General features: G+C 39.8%; 1 protein-coding gene across 2 annotated transcripts in view; it reads left to right on the top strand.

The window, feature by feature from the left end:
* LOC127630124 (nuclear receptor-interacting protein 1-like) overlaps window positions 1–17960 on the top strand; it is a 56876-nt gene extending 38916 nt beyond the window's left edge. The window contains exons 1-2 of one of the 2 annotated variants that reach the window (XM_052107563.1): window positions 8451–8577; window positions 12524–17960. In XM_052107563.1, the coding sequence (XP_051963523.1) occupies window positions 12872–16111 (3240 nt within the window). In that variant the 5' untranslated portion in view covers window positions 8451–8577; window positions 12524–12871 and the 3' untranslated portion in view covers window positions 16112–17960. Of the gene's footprint in view, window positions 1–8450; window positions 8578–12523 lie in introns of those variants that run through there. The other variant, XM_052107562.1, reaches the window with a different exon arrangement.
* Window positions 17961–18310: the final 350 nt, after the last annotated feature.

Genomic DNA, 18310 nt, shown 5'->3' with positions numbered 1-18310 from the left:
CTTTAGATATGAGCTTGAGACACAGACAACTTTACATGTGACATGAACAAGACTTTATTAACTAGACTAAACATTTAAACTACTCTAACATACATATACATACATTCATACAGTTTACCAAGGGAAAGAGGGCTGAAACAGAATACAGGAAGGCAAGAAGTTATAGCATTGTTTGAAGTTCAGCAGATCAACAGCCTGAGCAAACCATCATATTAGTTCTGACACGCCCTTTTTAGAAAGGGGTTAAGGATACTTAATGTATCAAATAATGAGACTAAGTTTGATACTTGCATGTCCCATTTGAATTAAACTGTCCTGATGCAATTTGTTGAGGCTCCAGTTGATCTTTGATGTTGTCTTGATGAGAGAGAACCAGTGAGAGTCAGAGGATCTTGGTGAATGGGCAGTCGAGGCCGTAGCCTGGCACGGGCTTGGGAGTCCTTGGGGCCTTTAGTTTGGCATCATTCAGCGAGAGAGTGAGAGAGCACAAGGCTCAGAGAGCAGAGAGAGCAGTGAAGCAGATACAGAGTTAAGAGAGTTAAGAGAGAATGAGAAGGAAGTGGGCGCAGCAATTTTATACCCTCAGGAAACAGGTCCCACCTCTCATTGGCTCGACCAATGAGAAGGGTTTGGGTTCCAGGCGGGAATTTGGTTTATTGCTCTTTGTTGTAGAATTGCCCATTGCATGTGCAAGAAAGAAAATAGGAAATATACTTTTAATACTAATATGTTGTTGTTATCGACATATCATGTACACAGTCATTTCGATCTTCAAAATACCAAGTTATAGAGACCAAATATGCCACACATATGATTTTGGTTAACCATAGTATGCAAAGTCTGAAACATTAACCCATTAGTTTGCAAGAAAACATAGATCAAGCACATTTAAGGGAAAATGTGAGATGGCACATTAGATACATGTCAATATTTATCACATGGATATATAGAATATATATATAGGATTAACAGGGTTCATTTCTCTTTCTCAGTAAGAGAATGAAGGGAGGGTCAGCACTTCTCTGAACATTCCTTTGGAGGTCGTAAAGGTCTCCATTACTCTGGGCAGGAGAATGATTCCTTTGTTCCGATCACGGCTCATTTGCATGTTTCTGGCTGGGTTTATGACGGTAAGAGATTTTGGGCTGAATGACTCAAAAGATGGCAAAACATAACGTAATATCATTCTACGAAGATCTTATATTCGAATTTAGCTAGGCCAAATCGTAAGGTTTAATTTGATACCAAGAAAAGTATATTTAGTACACTTAGAAAGGGAATATACACTGAGGCTATTAAAATATGAGGCCTCAGAGTTTAAAACACACAACTGAAACAGTTCTAACGAGTTTGATATACCTCAGAAATACACAACATACAGGGATTACACGTATTTCATTAGCAATATGCAGTTCTGTGTTTAACTGAAAACACACACACACACACACATTTTTACGTTCAAAGTTTCCCCTTCCTGTCCACATGATAAGCACGTGGTGAGCATGCGGATGTCACATGCAGTTCTCTGTCAATAGTTCATTGTCTCTTTGTCAATACATTTATTGTGCTTGTGGAGGCTGGTTGGCGCTATTTCAGTAATTAGGGAGTTTTTAACAGTACGTTCTTGTTTGTTCAGTGAATCTGTTAAGGCCACTGATCCTCCGCCATACCTTACAGTCCCCTTTTTCGTCAGGTGGTGTCCCTGTTGGAGACATCATCGGACGACAATCATCACAATGGCGGATGGCAGGTGAATCATGAGGGTTTTGTAGCAGGTGGTTGTTCCACGGTGGGTGATGTAGACAGTAGCCAAATCCAGGTCTCTGCAGCAGGTGCAGAGGCAGCAGGTGCTTTGACAGTGTGTCACCTGTCATTATGAAGTCAGTTCATTTGAGGCAGGTGCTTGTTTGTGGCTGCAGGGAGTGGTTATGGGCGTTGTGTAGTGTGGAGAGAGTTCCAGACTGACCTAGTACTGGTAGCAAAAGGGCAGCAGGTGGCCGTTCGCCCTTGGTTCGGCACCTAGTCACCAGGTGTCTGAAGTCTGCAGTGTTACTCTGCTCTGGCAGCAGTGCTGACTTGAGCTTGCCTGCGTGGTGTTGAGCAAGAGTCAGAGGTTTGTTCTTCCCAGTACTCCTCAGGGGAGTTCTGTTCCAGGAGCTCTTTTGCTAGTGCTAGCAGCTCTTGTAACTCAGAAACAGGCGTTTCTAGCTGTCTTTGTGCAGCCTCTGTTTGGCACCTGTTTGAAAGGTGTACAGGAGGATGTTGTTGTAGACTGCTGTGGGACGTCCTGTGGTGTTTGCTGGGTGAGGCCTTGTGTTTGTTAAAGGCCTTCTGTGTCAGGTCACGCAGTTGTTGGATAGGCATTGTGTGGGGGCAGGCCATAATGCCTAAATGGTGACTTACCATAGGATGGAGGTTTCGGAGGAAAAGGCTCTTGAAGCTGGTGTCCTCCTCCATCCCAGGTTTGTTGCGAGCTCGAGTAAGCTCGTCTGAGTCTGTGGTAGTAAACATAGGGAGTTTCATGCCGACCCTGTTTGGTGTCTAGGGCAGCGATCAGTCCGTTGTTAGACTCTGAGAATTCCCTTATGATGGCTTGTTTCAGCTGCTGGTAGTTAGACTGGATGTTTTCTGGCTGTCGAGCCAGAAAGCGTCGCAACTCTGGGCTGGACGTGATCCAGATCAGATGGAGTCTATCTTGATGGTTCACACTCATCAAAGACTGCAGGTGAAAGTCAATGTCTCGCAGGTAAGCGTGGACGTCGTGGTCTCCTGCAAGCTCTGGTGTAAATGCAGGGATATGTCTGGCCATTCGGTTGAGGTCTTTGAGTGTCGCTACACGTGTCGTTTCAAGATTCGTCTGAATCAATCCTTTTCCTTCCGCGGCTGCAGAAGCTTTAAGGAAACTGTCCGATGACGTGTTAAGCAGAGGGTTTGTCTCCCCCTTTGTAAATCTGTGCTTGGCTGGGGAGGTTTCTCTGCTGATTGCAAGTGGGGAGTGAGATGTCTCTCCTGCTGTGGTTCCTTTTGCAGCAGGTAAGAGTGTCTCAGTTCTCGTTGGACCATGTCAAGTTCATCTTTGGTGTTGTCCAGCTGCTGAGTCAGCACTTTAACTTCAGCTCTGGACACATTCAGTTGACCTTCACTGGCCATGATTCTGGCATCTTTGTCCAAGAGTTCAGAATTTGCTGTTTTTAACAGTGAATCTTTGTGAAAGAGTACCTTTTCCAGGTGCTCTCTAGCTGTCTTTTCCAACTGCTCTTGTTGTTTAGCAGCTGTCAGAGCCGTTTGAAGTCTGTGGATTACCTCCTGTGACTCCCTTCTGCCAGGGTCCTTGTGTCTGTCCTGAGCCTCCATCTCTAGCTGGTCTATGCGGTTTTTAGCATGTGTCAGCTCCGTTTGGGACTCAGTGATCTGGCGTTGGAGGTTGTTTACCTCCTGTTTCAAACCTGTGAGGTTGTGGGCCAGGAAGATAACCTCAGTCAGATATTTGTGCTCATACCTCTGGTTTGAGTCGTCTGTCATTAGTTCTTTTCCCTCGTTTTCCAGTTGCTTTTTGTTCTGTTGCTGAAGGTCGTCAGCAGCCATGGATAAAAGGGTGTTCCTCAAAACACCTAGCCAGTCCTTTTGGCCTGCCATCTGGGCAGTTAGGCTGAGCATCTGCAACATTTTGGCACACTTCTGGTGAGAGTAAGGGCAAGAGACTAATGCAAGATCAAACAGAATTTGGAGCTAAAGGCAAAGTGAGACAGCAAGGTGTATAATGTACAGCTAGGTTTTGCTAGGTGTGGTTAACAATTGAAATGTGTTCCTGATTATTACTATCTTAGCTGCAAATAGCAGGATGCTCAGATTTGTGTGGATCTGAGTGGCTTTGCTAAAAGAGCGTAAGCCTAGATTTAATAAATGACTTAAGATGTTTCTTTGGGTCAAATTATTTATCAGCACTTACTGATAGCATACAACAGGCTTGATCTTTGAACACATGAAGAGGAGAAAGAAAGAGGAAGAAAAGAGCTTTCCTATTAGATTGTGTCTATTAGTGGTGCTCAAAATTATGCCATAGAAATCGTCTAGATTACTTGTGTAGCTGGCTCATAAAATTTAAGCAACTTGTTGCAAATAAACACAAAATCGAGAAGAAAAGTATGTCTAGTTACTTTTGCAGTTTTATGGGGAAATAAAACCACACTAGACCAAGAGGGTTAAATGGGAAAATAAATAGCTGACTTTTATTATTAGTAAAAATAATAAAAAGACTTGAAGAAGTGATTAAAATAGCAGAATAACCTTGTATTGGGAATAATCAATAGCACTTATGATCAACAATTAGATTTGCTTTGGACATCATTCTATAGTTGGTCACAGCTGTTGAGTGTTCAAGACCACACAATGTGTTTGTCCCTCTATAAAGTTTAGTCAACGTGCCATTGAAAGTTACCAATAACTATAAAAATGCTTCTCTATCTAAACAGTTTACATGTAATTAAGTTTTTAGATTTAATTAACAAAGTAACTGCAAATTTAGCTGAACAGCGTTCAGTAAGGGATGCACCTGAAAGGTGCAGGTGAAGATTAGATGAGAAGAATTAAAGTTAAGGAAAGAGAAAGTGAGAATTCAGAAACCAGAAATGGGGTTAAAGGAAAATGGTTTAGATCACTTCACTCTGCATGCACACAAGCTGTAGATAAAGGCTTCATGTAAATTATGCTAGCAGCTAACTGTTGAAGCTATTAGTTAGCTTAGCCTAAGCTAAGGGGCTGCTAAGTTGGGTTAGCTTAGCCACCTAGGCTGGTTTGTTTACAAAATGGCGTCGGAAGGAAACACGTGCTATCTGGAGTGAGCACTTCCTGTGACAAGTCGTTGTCATGGGAACCAATGCACTTCAGAGTTTCAGTGAGTGAAACACAGGTTTGATCACCAGGAAGCTAAGCCTTTTAGATGCACAGATAAAGTTTAGATGAAGGACATCAATCTAACTATAATTTGTAAGGCCTTTATACTGTGAAAAGGGGAGCATCGCCCAAATCTACATTTATATAACACTGTACTGAGATTTCTTCCTCAGAAACAGGTTAAGCAATCAATTCTGGTACAGTTTACATGCCGCTGAGCTGAGATTCCTTCATCAAAACAGACTTACACTTTAATACTGAAATTAGGGTTTCTCCGCTAAAATCATATTACTCGTACACTGATACCTTTTGAAAATATGCTTAAATGTGTTAAGACTCTTTCAATTACAGTAGAGATGTCAATTCAAGCCATCACTTTATCCGCATCCAAACAAGCCAGCAACTAGTGAAGCAAATGCCGTTTAGCATGTCATGTCCTATTCTGACCGGAATTATTCAATGCACACTTTTAGGTTGACAGTGGTTCAAGCTCATAACCTTTGTTTAATCATGCCCGCATCATTCTCCACCATTATGTAGCGAATCAGCTCTATATTCTTCCACCGTTAGGTAGTGAATCAGTTCTATGAAATATTAATAATCAATCATAACTTGTTATAATCGATTATGAATATTTGGATCAGTTAATCGGGTTAACTTGATGTAGCTACATTAACATTACAACCAAATACTCGGTTCATCCCGTGAACACTCAATTTTGGTTATTAATTAATTAATTAATAGAAATGTACATTTCGGGGCAAGGGAAATGTCTTTCTTACTAAGTATTAAGAGCAAGTAGTCAAAATCTATGATTAGTGACTTTAGATATGAGCTTGAGACACAGACAACTTTACATGTGACATGAACAAGACTTTATTAACTAGACTAAACATTTAAACTACTCTAACATACATATACATACATTCATACAGTTTACCAAGGGAAAGAGGGCTGAAACAGAATACAGGAAGGCAAGAAGTTATAGCATTGTTTGAAGTTCAGCAGATCAACAGCCTGAGCAAACCATCATATTAGTTCTGACACGCCCTTTTTAGAAAGGGGTTAAGGATACTTAATGTATCAAATAATGAGACTAAGTTTGATACTTGCATGTCCCATTTGAATTAAACTGTCCTGATGCAATTTGTTGAGGCTCCAGTTGATCTTTGATGTTGTCTTGATGAGAGAGAGAACCAGTGAGAGTCAGAGGATCTTGGTGAATGGGCAGTCGAGGCCGTAGCCTGGCACGGGCTTGGGAGTCCTTGGGGCCTTTAGTTTGGCATCATTCAGCGAGAGAGTGAGAGAGCACAAGGCTCAGAGAGCAAGAGAGAGTGAAGAGATAAGAGTTAAGAGAGTTAAGAGGATGAGAGGAAGTGGGCGCAGCAATTTTATACCCTCGGGAAACAGGTCCCACCTCTCATTGGCTCGACCAATGAGAAGGGTTTGGGTTCCAGGCGGGAATTTGGTTTATTGCTCTTTGTTGTAGAATTGCCCATTGCATGTGCAAGAAAGAAAATAGGAAATATACTTTTAATACTAATATGTTGTTGTTATCGACATATCATGTACACAGTCATTTCGATCTTCAAAATACCAAGTTATAGAGACCAAATATGCCACACATATGATTTTGGTTAACCATAGTATGCAAAGTCTGAAACATTAACCCATTAGTTTGCAAGAAAACATAGATCAAGCACATTTAAGGGAAAATGTGAGATGGCACATTAGATACATGTCAATATTTATCACATGGATATATAGAATATATATATAGGATTAACAGGGTTCATTTCTCCTTCTCAGTAAGAGAATGAAGGGAGGGTCAGCACTTCTCTGAACATTCCTTTGGAGGTCGTAAAAGTCTCCCTTACTCTGGGCAGGAGAATGATTCCTTTGTTCCGTCACGGCTCATTTGCATGTTTCTGGCTGGGTTTATGACGGTAAGAGATTTTGGGCTGAATGACTCAAAAGATGGCAAAACATAACGTAATATCATTCTACGAAGATCTTATATTCGAATTTAGCTAGGCCAAATCGTAAGGTTTAATTTGATACCAAGAAAAGTATATTTAGTACACTTAGAAAGGGAATATACACTGAGGCTATTAAAATATGAGGCCTCAGAGTTTAAAACACACAACGAAACAGTTCTAACGAGTTTGATATACCTCAGAAATACACAACATACAGGGATTACACGTATTTCATTAGCAATATGCAGTTCTGTGTTTAACTGAAAAACACACACACACACACATTTTTACGTTCAAAGTTTCCCCTTCCTGTCCACATGATAAGCACGTGGTGAGCATCGCGGATGTCACATGCGGTTCTCTGTCAATAGTTCATTGTCTCTTTGTCAATACATTTATTGTGCTTGTGGAGGCTGGTTGGCGCTATTTCAGTAATTAGGGGAGTTTTTAACAGTACGTTCTTGTTTGTTCGTGAATCTGTTAAGGCCACTGATCCTCCGCCATACCTTACACCTCAGTATGCGTATTTTTATATTGTTTATTTATTTTTGTTATTGTTGAACGCGAACTGCTGACTTTAGACAAAGATGCATATTTGTCTTAGGGGTGGATCATTACGGTTGACTAATTGACCAGTCATCCAGCAACTGACTAAGCAGTGGTGAGGTCAGCTAGTTGATCTAGATATTTTTCTTGAAATATGTATGTGTTTGATATTTTTTGTAGTGATGCTGTAATTGGTGTGATGGCAGTGTGCTGTGCCTTACATGTTAAGATAAAACCTTTTTTTTAACACTATAATGCATCTTACATTAATGTCCCCTAAAAATATGTCTAATTGGGGTCAAGTAAACCATAAACCAGTCAATTTATACAGGGCTTCCTTAAGACCAATTAGTCATTCAGGCAACTTGCCAATATTTATTTTTTAAATCTGTAGTTTTGCACATGTTGTTATGTAGTTAAAGATGAACCAACCTGTTCTTCTCTAAGCACTCCAGTTATCATTACAGTACACTACCGTCATAAATCTACATGCCTTAGGTCAAGACCATTGCTTGTGGCACCACTCTAGTATTATGTTCTGAGTCTTGTGATGGTAGATGCAGGAACCACTGTATATTTGTGTTCGCTTGGGAAAGCGTTCCTTCTGCTTGGCTTAAACACTGGTATCTCGCCGTGCTTGACCATGTGAAAGGGCAGCTCATCTGAAGGTTACACTAATGTAGGTCAGGCTCATGCTTTTACCAGGAGTCAGAGATTTCACTTGGCTAAGCCCTAACTAAGGGGTGTGCCCCAGCTGGGAAACGTCAATGCGTGATGCCCCTAATGCTCGTTTGGAAGTAGGTCACAGTGACCTAGTTTGAGTGGTGCATGGCCCTGATTGACTGAGTCACCCAATGCTATCTTAGGAATGTGTTGTTGTTGCAGTTGCATGGGGTTGTGCGCCTCTGTGTGTAACTGGAGGATAATAACAAGTTAGCAGTAATTGTGTTGATGTTGGGCACAACCATCTGAAAGGTTTCTTTATATTCCAAGACCACATCAGCAAAGCAACTGCCAGACATCGAGTTTAAATGCACATTGCAAGGCCAGGTTTGTCGCCTTTTTATTAGGACCTAATGCTTTGTATGGATGCCAGCTGTTGCATCAACTCAGATGGCCCCGGCGGAGCAAGTGACCTTGACTTCAAATGGGGCATGCTGTAAGTTTTGGAATGAATCTTCTGCTTGCAGTTTAGATATGAAGGCTCCTCTCCAGATATCAATTCCTCCTATTTCTATCAGGCCACTCATTTTACACAGATGTTTCTCCTTGTGATGACAAAAATAGAATAGAATAGAAGAAAGTGAAGAGACTTGTGTATATAACCAGGTTTGTTTGTGAAAAGATACTGTTATCACTGCTATTATTGTTCAGAAGTTTGCTACTGTCATAATATATGCGCCATTTCTCATCTTTACAGAGCATTGATAACAAATTGCTATTGCTAAATTTGTTTTTAAAGATTTCTTTATTGGTTTTGTTTAAACATGAGTTACTAGATATGTCCTTTGAGACAAGTTAAAGTAGTTGTTTATTTGTTTAACAGGGTTGGATGAGTGTCAGTATCGTGTTTCCTCTTCATTGGATAAGGCTAACATGCTACGGTAGCCTATTGACAGAAGTATAGGATGAAGTGTTGTTGTTTGCTCAAATCAATTACCCTCCCCCACTATTTTACATATTATATTAGATATAATGCTTTGCCAGGGAGAGACAAAACATACATTTTAATTAGGGCTAATTACAGCCCTAATTAGTGCAATTCCCCCGGACCGGAATATGGAAGATTCCTGAGAAATGCAAGCTTGTAGTACCACCTGTTTACTCCAGAGGGCAGTAAGAGAAACTTCAGCTGTGTGGCAATGCGCAGTTTATACAGTGAAGGAAAAACACCCTTGAGCAGACACACAAAACAAACATGCGTTATGTTCTTGCATTCAAAACACTTAGAGCGCAAATCCGAACTAAGGGATCTCAAGATGTGTTCTAAGTATTAAACCATATTTAACTTGACACAGTGACCTAAAAATGTATGTGTATGATGCAACGCATCCAAGACGCTACACAAGCATGTCTGACGCAGGTGTATATTGATGGGTCCTTAAACAAGCCCTCATAATAATTCTCCAACTGATTGACAAATTCATTTGTGAAATGGATTGCTGTGAACTGTATGCCAATGATTGACTTATGTTCAATAATATGGTAGTAAACAATACATTGTATTCTAAAGCCGCTTTTTGTATTGTCTTATCAATGATGAACTCTTCTGCTACAAGAATGTAATGCACTTTAATTATCTGATTTTTTTAAAATTATTTATTTATATATAAATATATAGATATATATATATATATATATATATATATATATATATATATATATATATATATTATTTAAAAATAACTATATCATTATTTCATCATTATATATTGAATTATATTTATATGAGGGGCTTTCTCAGCAAATAGTTGTATATGCGATTAATTGCGATTAATTAATCGGGACACCATGTAATTAATTTGATTAAAATGTAATCGATTGACAGCCCTGATTTTAATAGATCATATCTGATTGATGTCCCAACCAAATATTTGATAATACTTTCCATTTTAATCCATGAAATATCCCACAACCATTACACTATCCATGCAAATAGCTGACCAGGCAGTCCAAGATTATTACATGGGTCTCTGGAATAGTTGATTCCAACTAGTCAATGGCTCCATCTACCGTTTGATATTTCTGAGTAACAATCACACATCCAGTGATTATGATGTTAATGATGCTGTCTGTTCCACGTACATGCGCAGTCTTTAAAACAGTCATCAGAACGCCACTTGTGTGTTTACATGGCCACATAAGCCACATTCTCTAGGAGAAGTGTGAATGTGTGAAACCACTTTCTCTTAATCCCTTAAGGAAAAATGGCATCTTTCAGCAAAAACCCTGGAATAAACTGTTTGCTGAAGTGCATGTCCACGAGGTCATTTGTCTTCTCACTTGCACTAAATAATAAAATATTAGAAATGCATTACATTGAAATGGCCTATTGTTATGTGAGAATATTAATGTTTGGAATTCTGTTCTGTGATCATTTGTCACTAGCAGTAGATCTACTCTTCAGGACTTTAAGAGATAATATCTAGGTCATAGGTATCGAAGTTGTGTAGTATTTTAAGAGTTTCTCAGTCCTGTCACTCTGACACCCCCATGGCCGATATTTTGATAAGGTCATTACATACCCTTCACCCTCTGTCATCCCCAGCAAAGTAGAAAACCAGAGGTGCCAATTATCAGAAGAAAAAATCAACCGTAGCCATTGACCTTTTACTTAGTTTGACCACAGAGCACTGACAAAGTCAGCGTTGCGTGTATACCATGATTAAGTAATTACAGCTCCATTTCAAATAGACTTGCTGAAGTGTGTATTTATGTTAAAATACTTTCTCTTATCCCTTCGTAATATGCTGACAACTGTAAGTCAGCCATTTCTAAGTTGACACTGTGGCACTTCCCAACCAGTCTGACACTGCACCACTGGCTTATGACGTGAGTTTGGGATGGAACTGCATTTTTCCAAAAAAAACTTTTTGCAGTTCTGTTTCGTGACACTAGTGGCACAGAAATTACACTCTTCAGATAGAATATTCCAATGAAATGGGGGAAAATACAGTATGAGACATTTACTGTGCCTTGGTGAGGAGGAAAAAAACAAAAAAGAGTTGTGTGGCAAGTACAGCGTTCAGCAGGCTGACGCATACACAATAAATGTGTCATTCTGCAGAGCCAATGGCACTGTGTGATCCAGAGGTGGAATATTTTGAGATAATGTAGTGAGAGCAACAGTGGTAACATGGCCGTGAAGGACTAAGGCTGAAGCATGTGGGTGTACTATCTCCAGGCTGTGACACAGACTGTAGAGAGTAGATGGGGAGAGAGGGAGAGTGCCGGCACAGGTGTTGGACCTCAAGACACTTGATCTATTTCTTTAAAACTATAAACCATTAATCTATGTCTGTCAGTTCAATCAGCATCTTTGCTGCATATCATAACGTTGGCTATTTAGTTATATATGGTAACAAATATTAGTTTATTTAAAAAAAATAATAATAAGGGCAAGGATCAGTAGGGACCTGGTGATACAATATTTTATCGATATCTGGGTCACAATACAATAATATTTAGATTCTTTAATTAGTGTATGGCTATTCAAAATTGTGATGTATTTTACTCACTTGTTTCTCATTCAACTTCATTGGGTTTTGGTGTTTTCCTTCCTGCTTTGCCTGATCTTTAGAGTCATAGAACTACCATAGTGCTTAAGCACATTATTATGCCTTCCCAATTAGTATAGATTATATGGTAAGATAGTTCCCAAATACCTATTAGCCATTTGTAAATGTATATCAGTGAGTAAAGCTCTGAACTGGCAGTTCTGCAAGAATGCCTTGGCAAGAATTTTGTCTTCAAAATATTTAATCCTCTTCAGGATGCTGTTCTTTGTTATAATTATTATATATATTTTTTTTTACCTAGTATCTGTCAAATCAATAAAAATTCTTCAAAGCTTTGTATTCAGTCCAAATAAGATTATGCAGGTTAATTCTTATTGCATTTCAGTCCAGAGAGTTAAAAAAAAAAACATTATATTGAAACTGCTGAGGCTTGACTTGGCAATCCCAGAATTCCCTGGCATGATTATTGCAGCTATGGTGGGATGAGAGAGACCTTTTCGAATCCCTTTCAGTATATGAATTGGGTCAATATTTTCATCAATCGTCTTGACCTTTTTGAATGTGAATTGACGGACACATGCAAAAGCAGACCCACATTTTGTGGGCTACAGATGAAGCTTGCTAGCTTATGGAGCATTTTCATTTATCATAAACAACCTGCTGTGTAAAGTTTGGCTGTAAGTCTTTTAAAATGTAACACATGAAAACTGCATAAACTACATTTAAAACTGATTAGCATATAAAATGTTACACTTTTTGTGTTCTACATGCTAAAGATTAGTTGTGTTGCTGTTAGCATACAAGAATGTGGTGTATGTATGAGCATGTTGAAAAATTGTTTTAACACCACATTTCTCTCTTTTGCAGGACTACCACCAACTGACCCTGTGGATAGAATTACTGGATGTGAACAGTTTTTTTAATCACAGCACTGGAACTCTGGAGTGTACATCCAGTGCCATGAAATCCCATGAGGCTGACTGCATAATGATCCTGTACGTTTCTTAACAGTGGCAAGAATGATTATAAACAACAGTCGTGCTTAGCTCTTGTCTCTTGCATGGGGGGGATGGCTTGTGGAGCTACATTAGGCCTTTCTCATACCTAAAAAAACAGTTTTCTGAGCTAAAACCTGTAAAGACTCTTGGCAGAAAGTAACAAACATTTTCCCCTTAATTGTGGTGGCTAACCATACAAAGGATTATAGTATTGAACATGACTCATGGGGAAGAGCCTGGCCCTGAAACACACCAGGATTCTGCTGTATTAACATATTTGGAAGGCTTACTCATGCATCAGGTAGCAGGAGGACAGGGTGCTGCAGCATCACAAAGTGGGAGCCAGGAGCAGAGGAATAAGGAGGGGACAGGGCATGCACAAGCTTATCATGGCACTCAACGGGAACAGAACCAAAAGAATTCTCACTGCGGAGCCTCACAGCACCTCAAAAAGGCCCGTCTACTCAACTCAGAGACCTGGACAGAGAGAGAGATTCAACAGAGGTCAGCACCCCCTGTTCCACTCAATGGGCAAAATGAAGACCACCACAGAGGTCCGAATGGCTCCTCACAGGATAAAGGAGAAAGTACACTTCTAGCAAGTTTGCTCCAGTCTTTCAGTTCTCGACTTCAGAATGTGACCCAGTCACAGCAGATTATCCCAGGCTTGAGGCCACAAGATGCCGCTTGCCAGATAAGCAAGCCTGCACAAGAGGAGAGGGCAAATGGGCCTTGCCACAGACCTGCCTCGAGCCACCTCAAAGGGCTAGTGAGCAAGAGCAAAATTAAGAATCACAGCAACAGTGTGCCTTATCAACGTAGACGGTCAAGCCAGGAAAGTTTTTCGGAATCACCCAAGGCACGAAAGAGCAGTACTCCTTCCCCATCCCCAGAATCTCTTTCATGTACCGAGCGCCTAAAGGCTGTGGCAAACCTGGTAAATATCAGATCAAGCCCTGCTCCATCACCCAAACCAAGTGCTGTCTGTAGTCAACTGGCTCTCTTGCTCTCCAGCGAGGCTCATCTGCAGCAGTACTCACGAGAGCATGCCCTAAAGGCCCAACTATCTGGACGAGCAGCCAGTGAAAGACTTTCAGCCATGGCCACACAGCAGACACAAGATAAGAAACAGTCTACCACTTCCAGCCAGACTCATGGACTAAGCCTCCTACACACCCAGAATGGGATACCTTCACAAATGTCAACTAGCTCCAGCAGACAGAGTCCAAGTCTAACTTCAGAGCACAAAAGTCCAGAAGGTTCCATGCGGACAGGACATCACTTCAGAGAGCGACGACCTTTTGAGAAACAAGGCAGACCATCACAGAATTGCAGCAGTCTCCTCCTTCAGCTTCTCAACAGCCACAACACATCACAGCGAATTCATGGGCAAGGTCACTTGAAAAATGACCTCAACACATTTGGCCCTCTGGGCTCTCCTCTTTTTTCAGACAGTGAGCACTCGAACCCTGACAGTAGTCTCACTAAAGACAGCAGTGATGCTGAGAGCACTTACTCTAGTTGCTCTCCTATTGACCTGTCTCTGAAGAACAGAACACATGCACAGACACCAGTATCTACTTCATCCTCACCTGCATTGGACAGGGTCCCAGATTCTTCATTGTACAGGTGGACACCTGACAGTCCACCTGTCAAATTTCCCACAGATCACAGGGAGGTGGATGCCTGTTCAGAGATGAAACCTCATCACAAGGTCACTCTTTTACAGTTACTTTTGGATCACAAAAATAACGAAAGAGTAAACAAAGGTTTAGATAATCCAGATTTGCTGCGAGCTGTAATCCCTAAGGTCACTAGAGCATCCACAAGTAGCCAGAGTGATTTCAGTACAGCTAGGTGTAAGGACACAAATGAACTTGGCTCAAACTGTGGATTGAATTGTAGAAGCCCCAAACCCTTGCCAACGTTCTCCCAAAGCCAGGACTCGAACAGCAGTGCATCTTCATATACCCTTTATGGGTCTCCCAATTCACAGTCTGTGCCCTTGGATCTTTGTAAAGCTAAACCACCTACAAGTGATATAAGAGTTAAAGAACCTGCTTTCAGTGCTAGTAAATTGTTACAGAATTTGGCTCAGTGTGGAAAACAAACCCCAACCATTTCTCCTCCAGTGAAGGCACCTTTACCCCCTATCAAACTCATGACGCAAGAGCTGAAAGTTAACCATCCTCCAACTTTACTGGAGAGACTCACTGCACCTATTCATAGAAATAACAATCCATTGTGGGAAGAGGCCAAGCCAAAAACTTCAACTTTGCCTGAGGCAACACAGCATGTCGCCGAGATTGAGAATCTGCTTGAGAGACGCACAGTTCTACAGCTTCTTCTAGGGAATGCTCCTCTGAAAGAAAAGGTTAGCAGTAAACGAAAACAAGAATATGGAAAGAACAATTCTATGGAAAAAACGATAAATCAGGCAATAGACCAAGGTAAAGCAAATGGTCCTTCAATGGACATTTCATTCAAAACTGAGCCAGTAGAAGGTCAAATGATTGACTATAAAAAAATGTCAAAACAATGCCAGAATGTAATGATAAAGCCTAGAAAAAGCACCAGTTGTCTTGCACATGAAGACATTAAGCAAGAACCATTGTCCCCAGAGGCTGTCTACAGAGATGGTCTTCTTTGTCATCTCCTAAAACAGCGGCCTTACCGAACCCTTCAGTCAAACAAGTTAGAGGACCTAAACAAGGCTTGTATAAAGGAAGAATTGGTGGAAACCCAGGGACCAACAATCCCAAAGAAGCGTAAATTTCTGGTAGAATTAGAAGATCATAACACATTGAGTCAACAGGGCAGGTATTTAGACCATTCTGATTGTGTAAATGACAAAAGTGGTTCTGCCGATGGAGGCCTAGAGACCCGAGAGGCCAGTGAACCTTCTAGTCCCCCAGAGGCAGGCGGTCCACCAGCTAGATGTCCACCAGCTAGATTTCCACCATTTGAGTCTAATGAAAACAGAGGTTTCAATGTTCTAAAGCAGCTGCTGCTTTCAGACAACTGCTTAAAGGAATTGTCTCAGCCAAGGGGTACATGCAGTTCATTGACACATACTGTGCTGAATGGGAATACAATCAAGCAGCCATGTATTGATGGTGAGCTTCAAAACTTTCCCCAAAGTTTGAGGCCTAGCAATGCATCTTCTAAGAGAGTAAGCGGTTACAGACCTAAATCTCCCCAGGAGGCAAAAACTGATAATGCCACAATAAAGGACTTGAAGGGCTCTACAAGGATGGTTAATGGTGACGGTCAAACACAAAAATATGAGTCAGACTCACCTCGGTTTACCAAGACTAACCCTATTTTGTACTATATGCTCCAGAGGAGCAATGCACATCTTGTTAAAGAGGGGGAGGAGCTGGAAGAAGGCTCGAGACAAATGCAGACAAAGGTTAAAAATGAGTTGTCAAGTGAAACGGAGTCCTTTGAACTTTAATACTGATTAAAATTCACAGAATTACAATGGAACACCTAGTTGTGACTCCCCACTGCTAAACGGGTCATTGAAGAAATGCTAGTTTTGAGACTGTGAACCAGCATCTGTGCTTGGACAAGAAATTTCCTTTTTTTTCTTCTCTTCTGCATATTCACTTTGTTTAAATTGGGCCATCTAGCATTTTTCCATGTTAATTACATTTAATTTAGTTCACAAAGAGACCGTGTAACCAAAGTTAATTTAAATCGCGCTACTACCCAAGTTATAACCGGCAAAATAAATACATGTTTTCTATGAAACGTGTGTGTAACAGAATTGCCCTTGTGTATTTGTAACAATATCAGTTCTCACTCCATTTTCCACACATGGTTAGACTTTTGGCCACAGGCAGTAAGTTACGATGCACTGATGCATATGATGTATAAGCAGATTGTGCCTCAGCCTTTGGAAGTGAATTTCTTTTCATTTAGAATGGAAAAATGAAAAATAAATAAAAGTGTATTCTTTTGTCTCTGCCAGGAAGGCTTTAAATGTCATAGTCTTTATACAAACATTCAAATCAATGAAATCTGTTGCCTTTTATAAAAAGAGAGATGTGTCTCTTTTTGGCTCTGTGTTGGTCAGATAAACTGAAAGCAAAGTTAAAGCTGTATATTCATGCTGTATAACATATTTGGATAAGATGGAATATGAATCCATCAGTATTAAAACATGGTATCTTCATATCTGTATGGTATGTGGTGTGTATACTTTATTATTGATGTCCTCTTTCATTTCTGTCTCACTCTCTCTCTGAAAAAAATGTTGTGTGCTTTATTGTTTATTCTGCTTCTTAGCATTTACAGTGATCGATTTTTACAATACACTAGAAGATGATGAATGGAAAATCAAAAAAAGCTACAACAAATGACTGCTCTTTTGGTCATCTGTTTTGTATACATGTATTTTATTAACTGGTCTTGGTATTAGCATGTGTCATAAGATGTTTGTTCTATTATGCAAGAGATTGTTGCATCACCTTAAGACAAATCAACCCAATCACAGCTGTCCGTCACAGCAGTCTGTTATTGTAATGGAAGTATTGATCTATTAAAGGGAGTGTTGTGGTAAGGCCATTCCCACGAAAATATGTTTGCTGAAATTATATTTACAGTCTTAAGTTTGACATGTTATTTTTCATCAATCTTAAAAGACTTGTTAAAACTATATGTACATAGCATAATCTTTGTGAAAGACAGTTATTTTGTATGAATGAAAAGAAAAGCATTTTAGTTTTGAAATTTCTTAGAGACTTCAAAGTAAATGCCATGTGAATATGTATATACTTTAGAGGATGATTTTTTGTCCTTCTTTTGCATGTGTCTCCTGATGAAACTATGATAATCTGTTCTGCAACATCTTGTGTTATGTCAGATGTTAAAATTACACTGCTGCCTGTTGCATGCAAATGCATGAGAAGGTTCCCATGTATTAATGGACATGGGGAAATTCAAAGTCTTAATCATATATATATATATTTTGCCATGGAGCCCAATACATAAAATGTGATCTGTATGTTTGTCATGAGAACTAGACTGCTGGTCAAACTGTCTGAACTTTTACAACAAATGTGCATATGAAGATATTTATTTTGTTTTTACTCAATTTTATTTTGTAAATGGTGAAAACAGGTTAGAATTCATGTCCTGTACTCTACAGTACACTGATGCTTCAATGACTTAAATTGGTTTTAAAATATTGTGTTTATGCAGGTTAAGTATTATATGAGTATTATTGTGTTTCATTATTTTGAAAGAATATATATTTCATTTGGGTGTTTACTTGCACAGATTTTGAATAAAGTTCTGAAATGCACAATCAGAATAAACCTGTTGTTTACGTCTCACTCAGGGATTTCGGCAATCTGTTAAGTTTTTTACTATTGTGTTTACCTACAGTGAATTCACATTGTTAATCTGTCAGTTCAATCTAATTTAATCTTATATAATATTTTAAAAGAAACTGAAGAATGCTAAAGGAAAAGTAAATAAGATATTGCACCATTTATTGGTCTCTAATCAATTAAGAAAATTTGTGAGATTTTGTTAAATGTCAGATTTCTTTGCTTACGTTGAAGCACACAAATGCTCTTTGGACCTTTCTCAAATTATGCTGTGATAACATTGGGATTATCGGGTTTTGCAAAAAAACACGTGAAGC

Source organism: Xyrauchen texanus, chromosome 36, assembly GCF_025860055.1.
Source record: "Xyrauchen texanus isolate HMW12.3.18 chromosome 36, RBS_HiC_50CHRs, whole genome shotgun sequence".
NCBI lineage: Eukaryota > Metazoa > Chordata > Actinopteri > Cypriniformes > Catostomidae > Xyrauchen > Xyrauchen texanus.
This window is presented reverse-complemented; position numbering and strand designations above follow the sequence as displayed.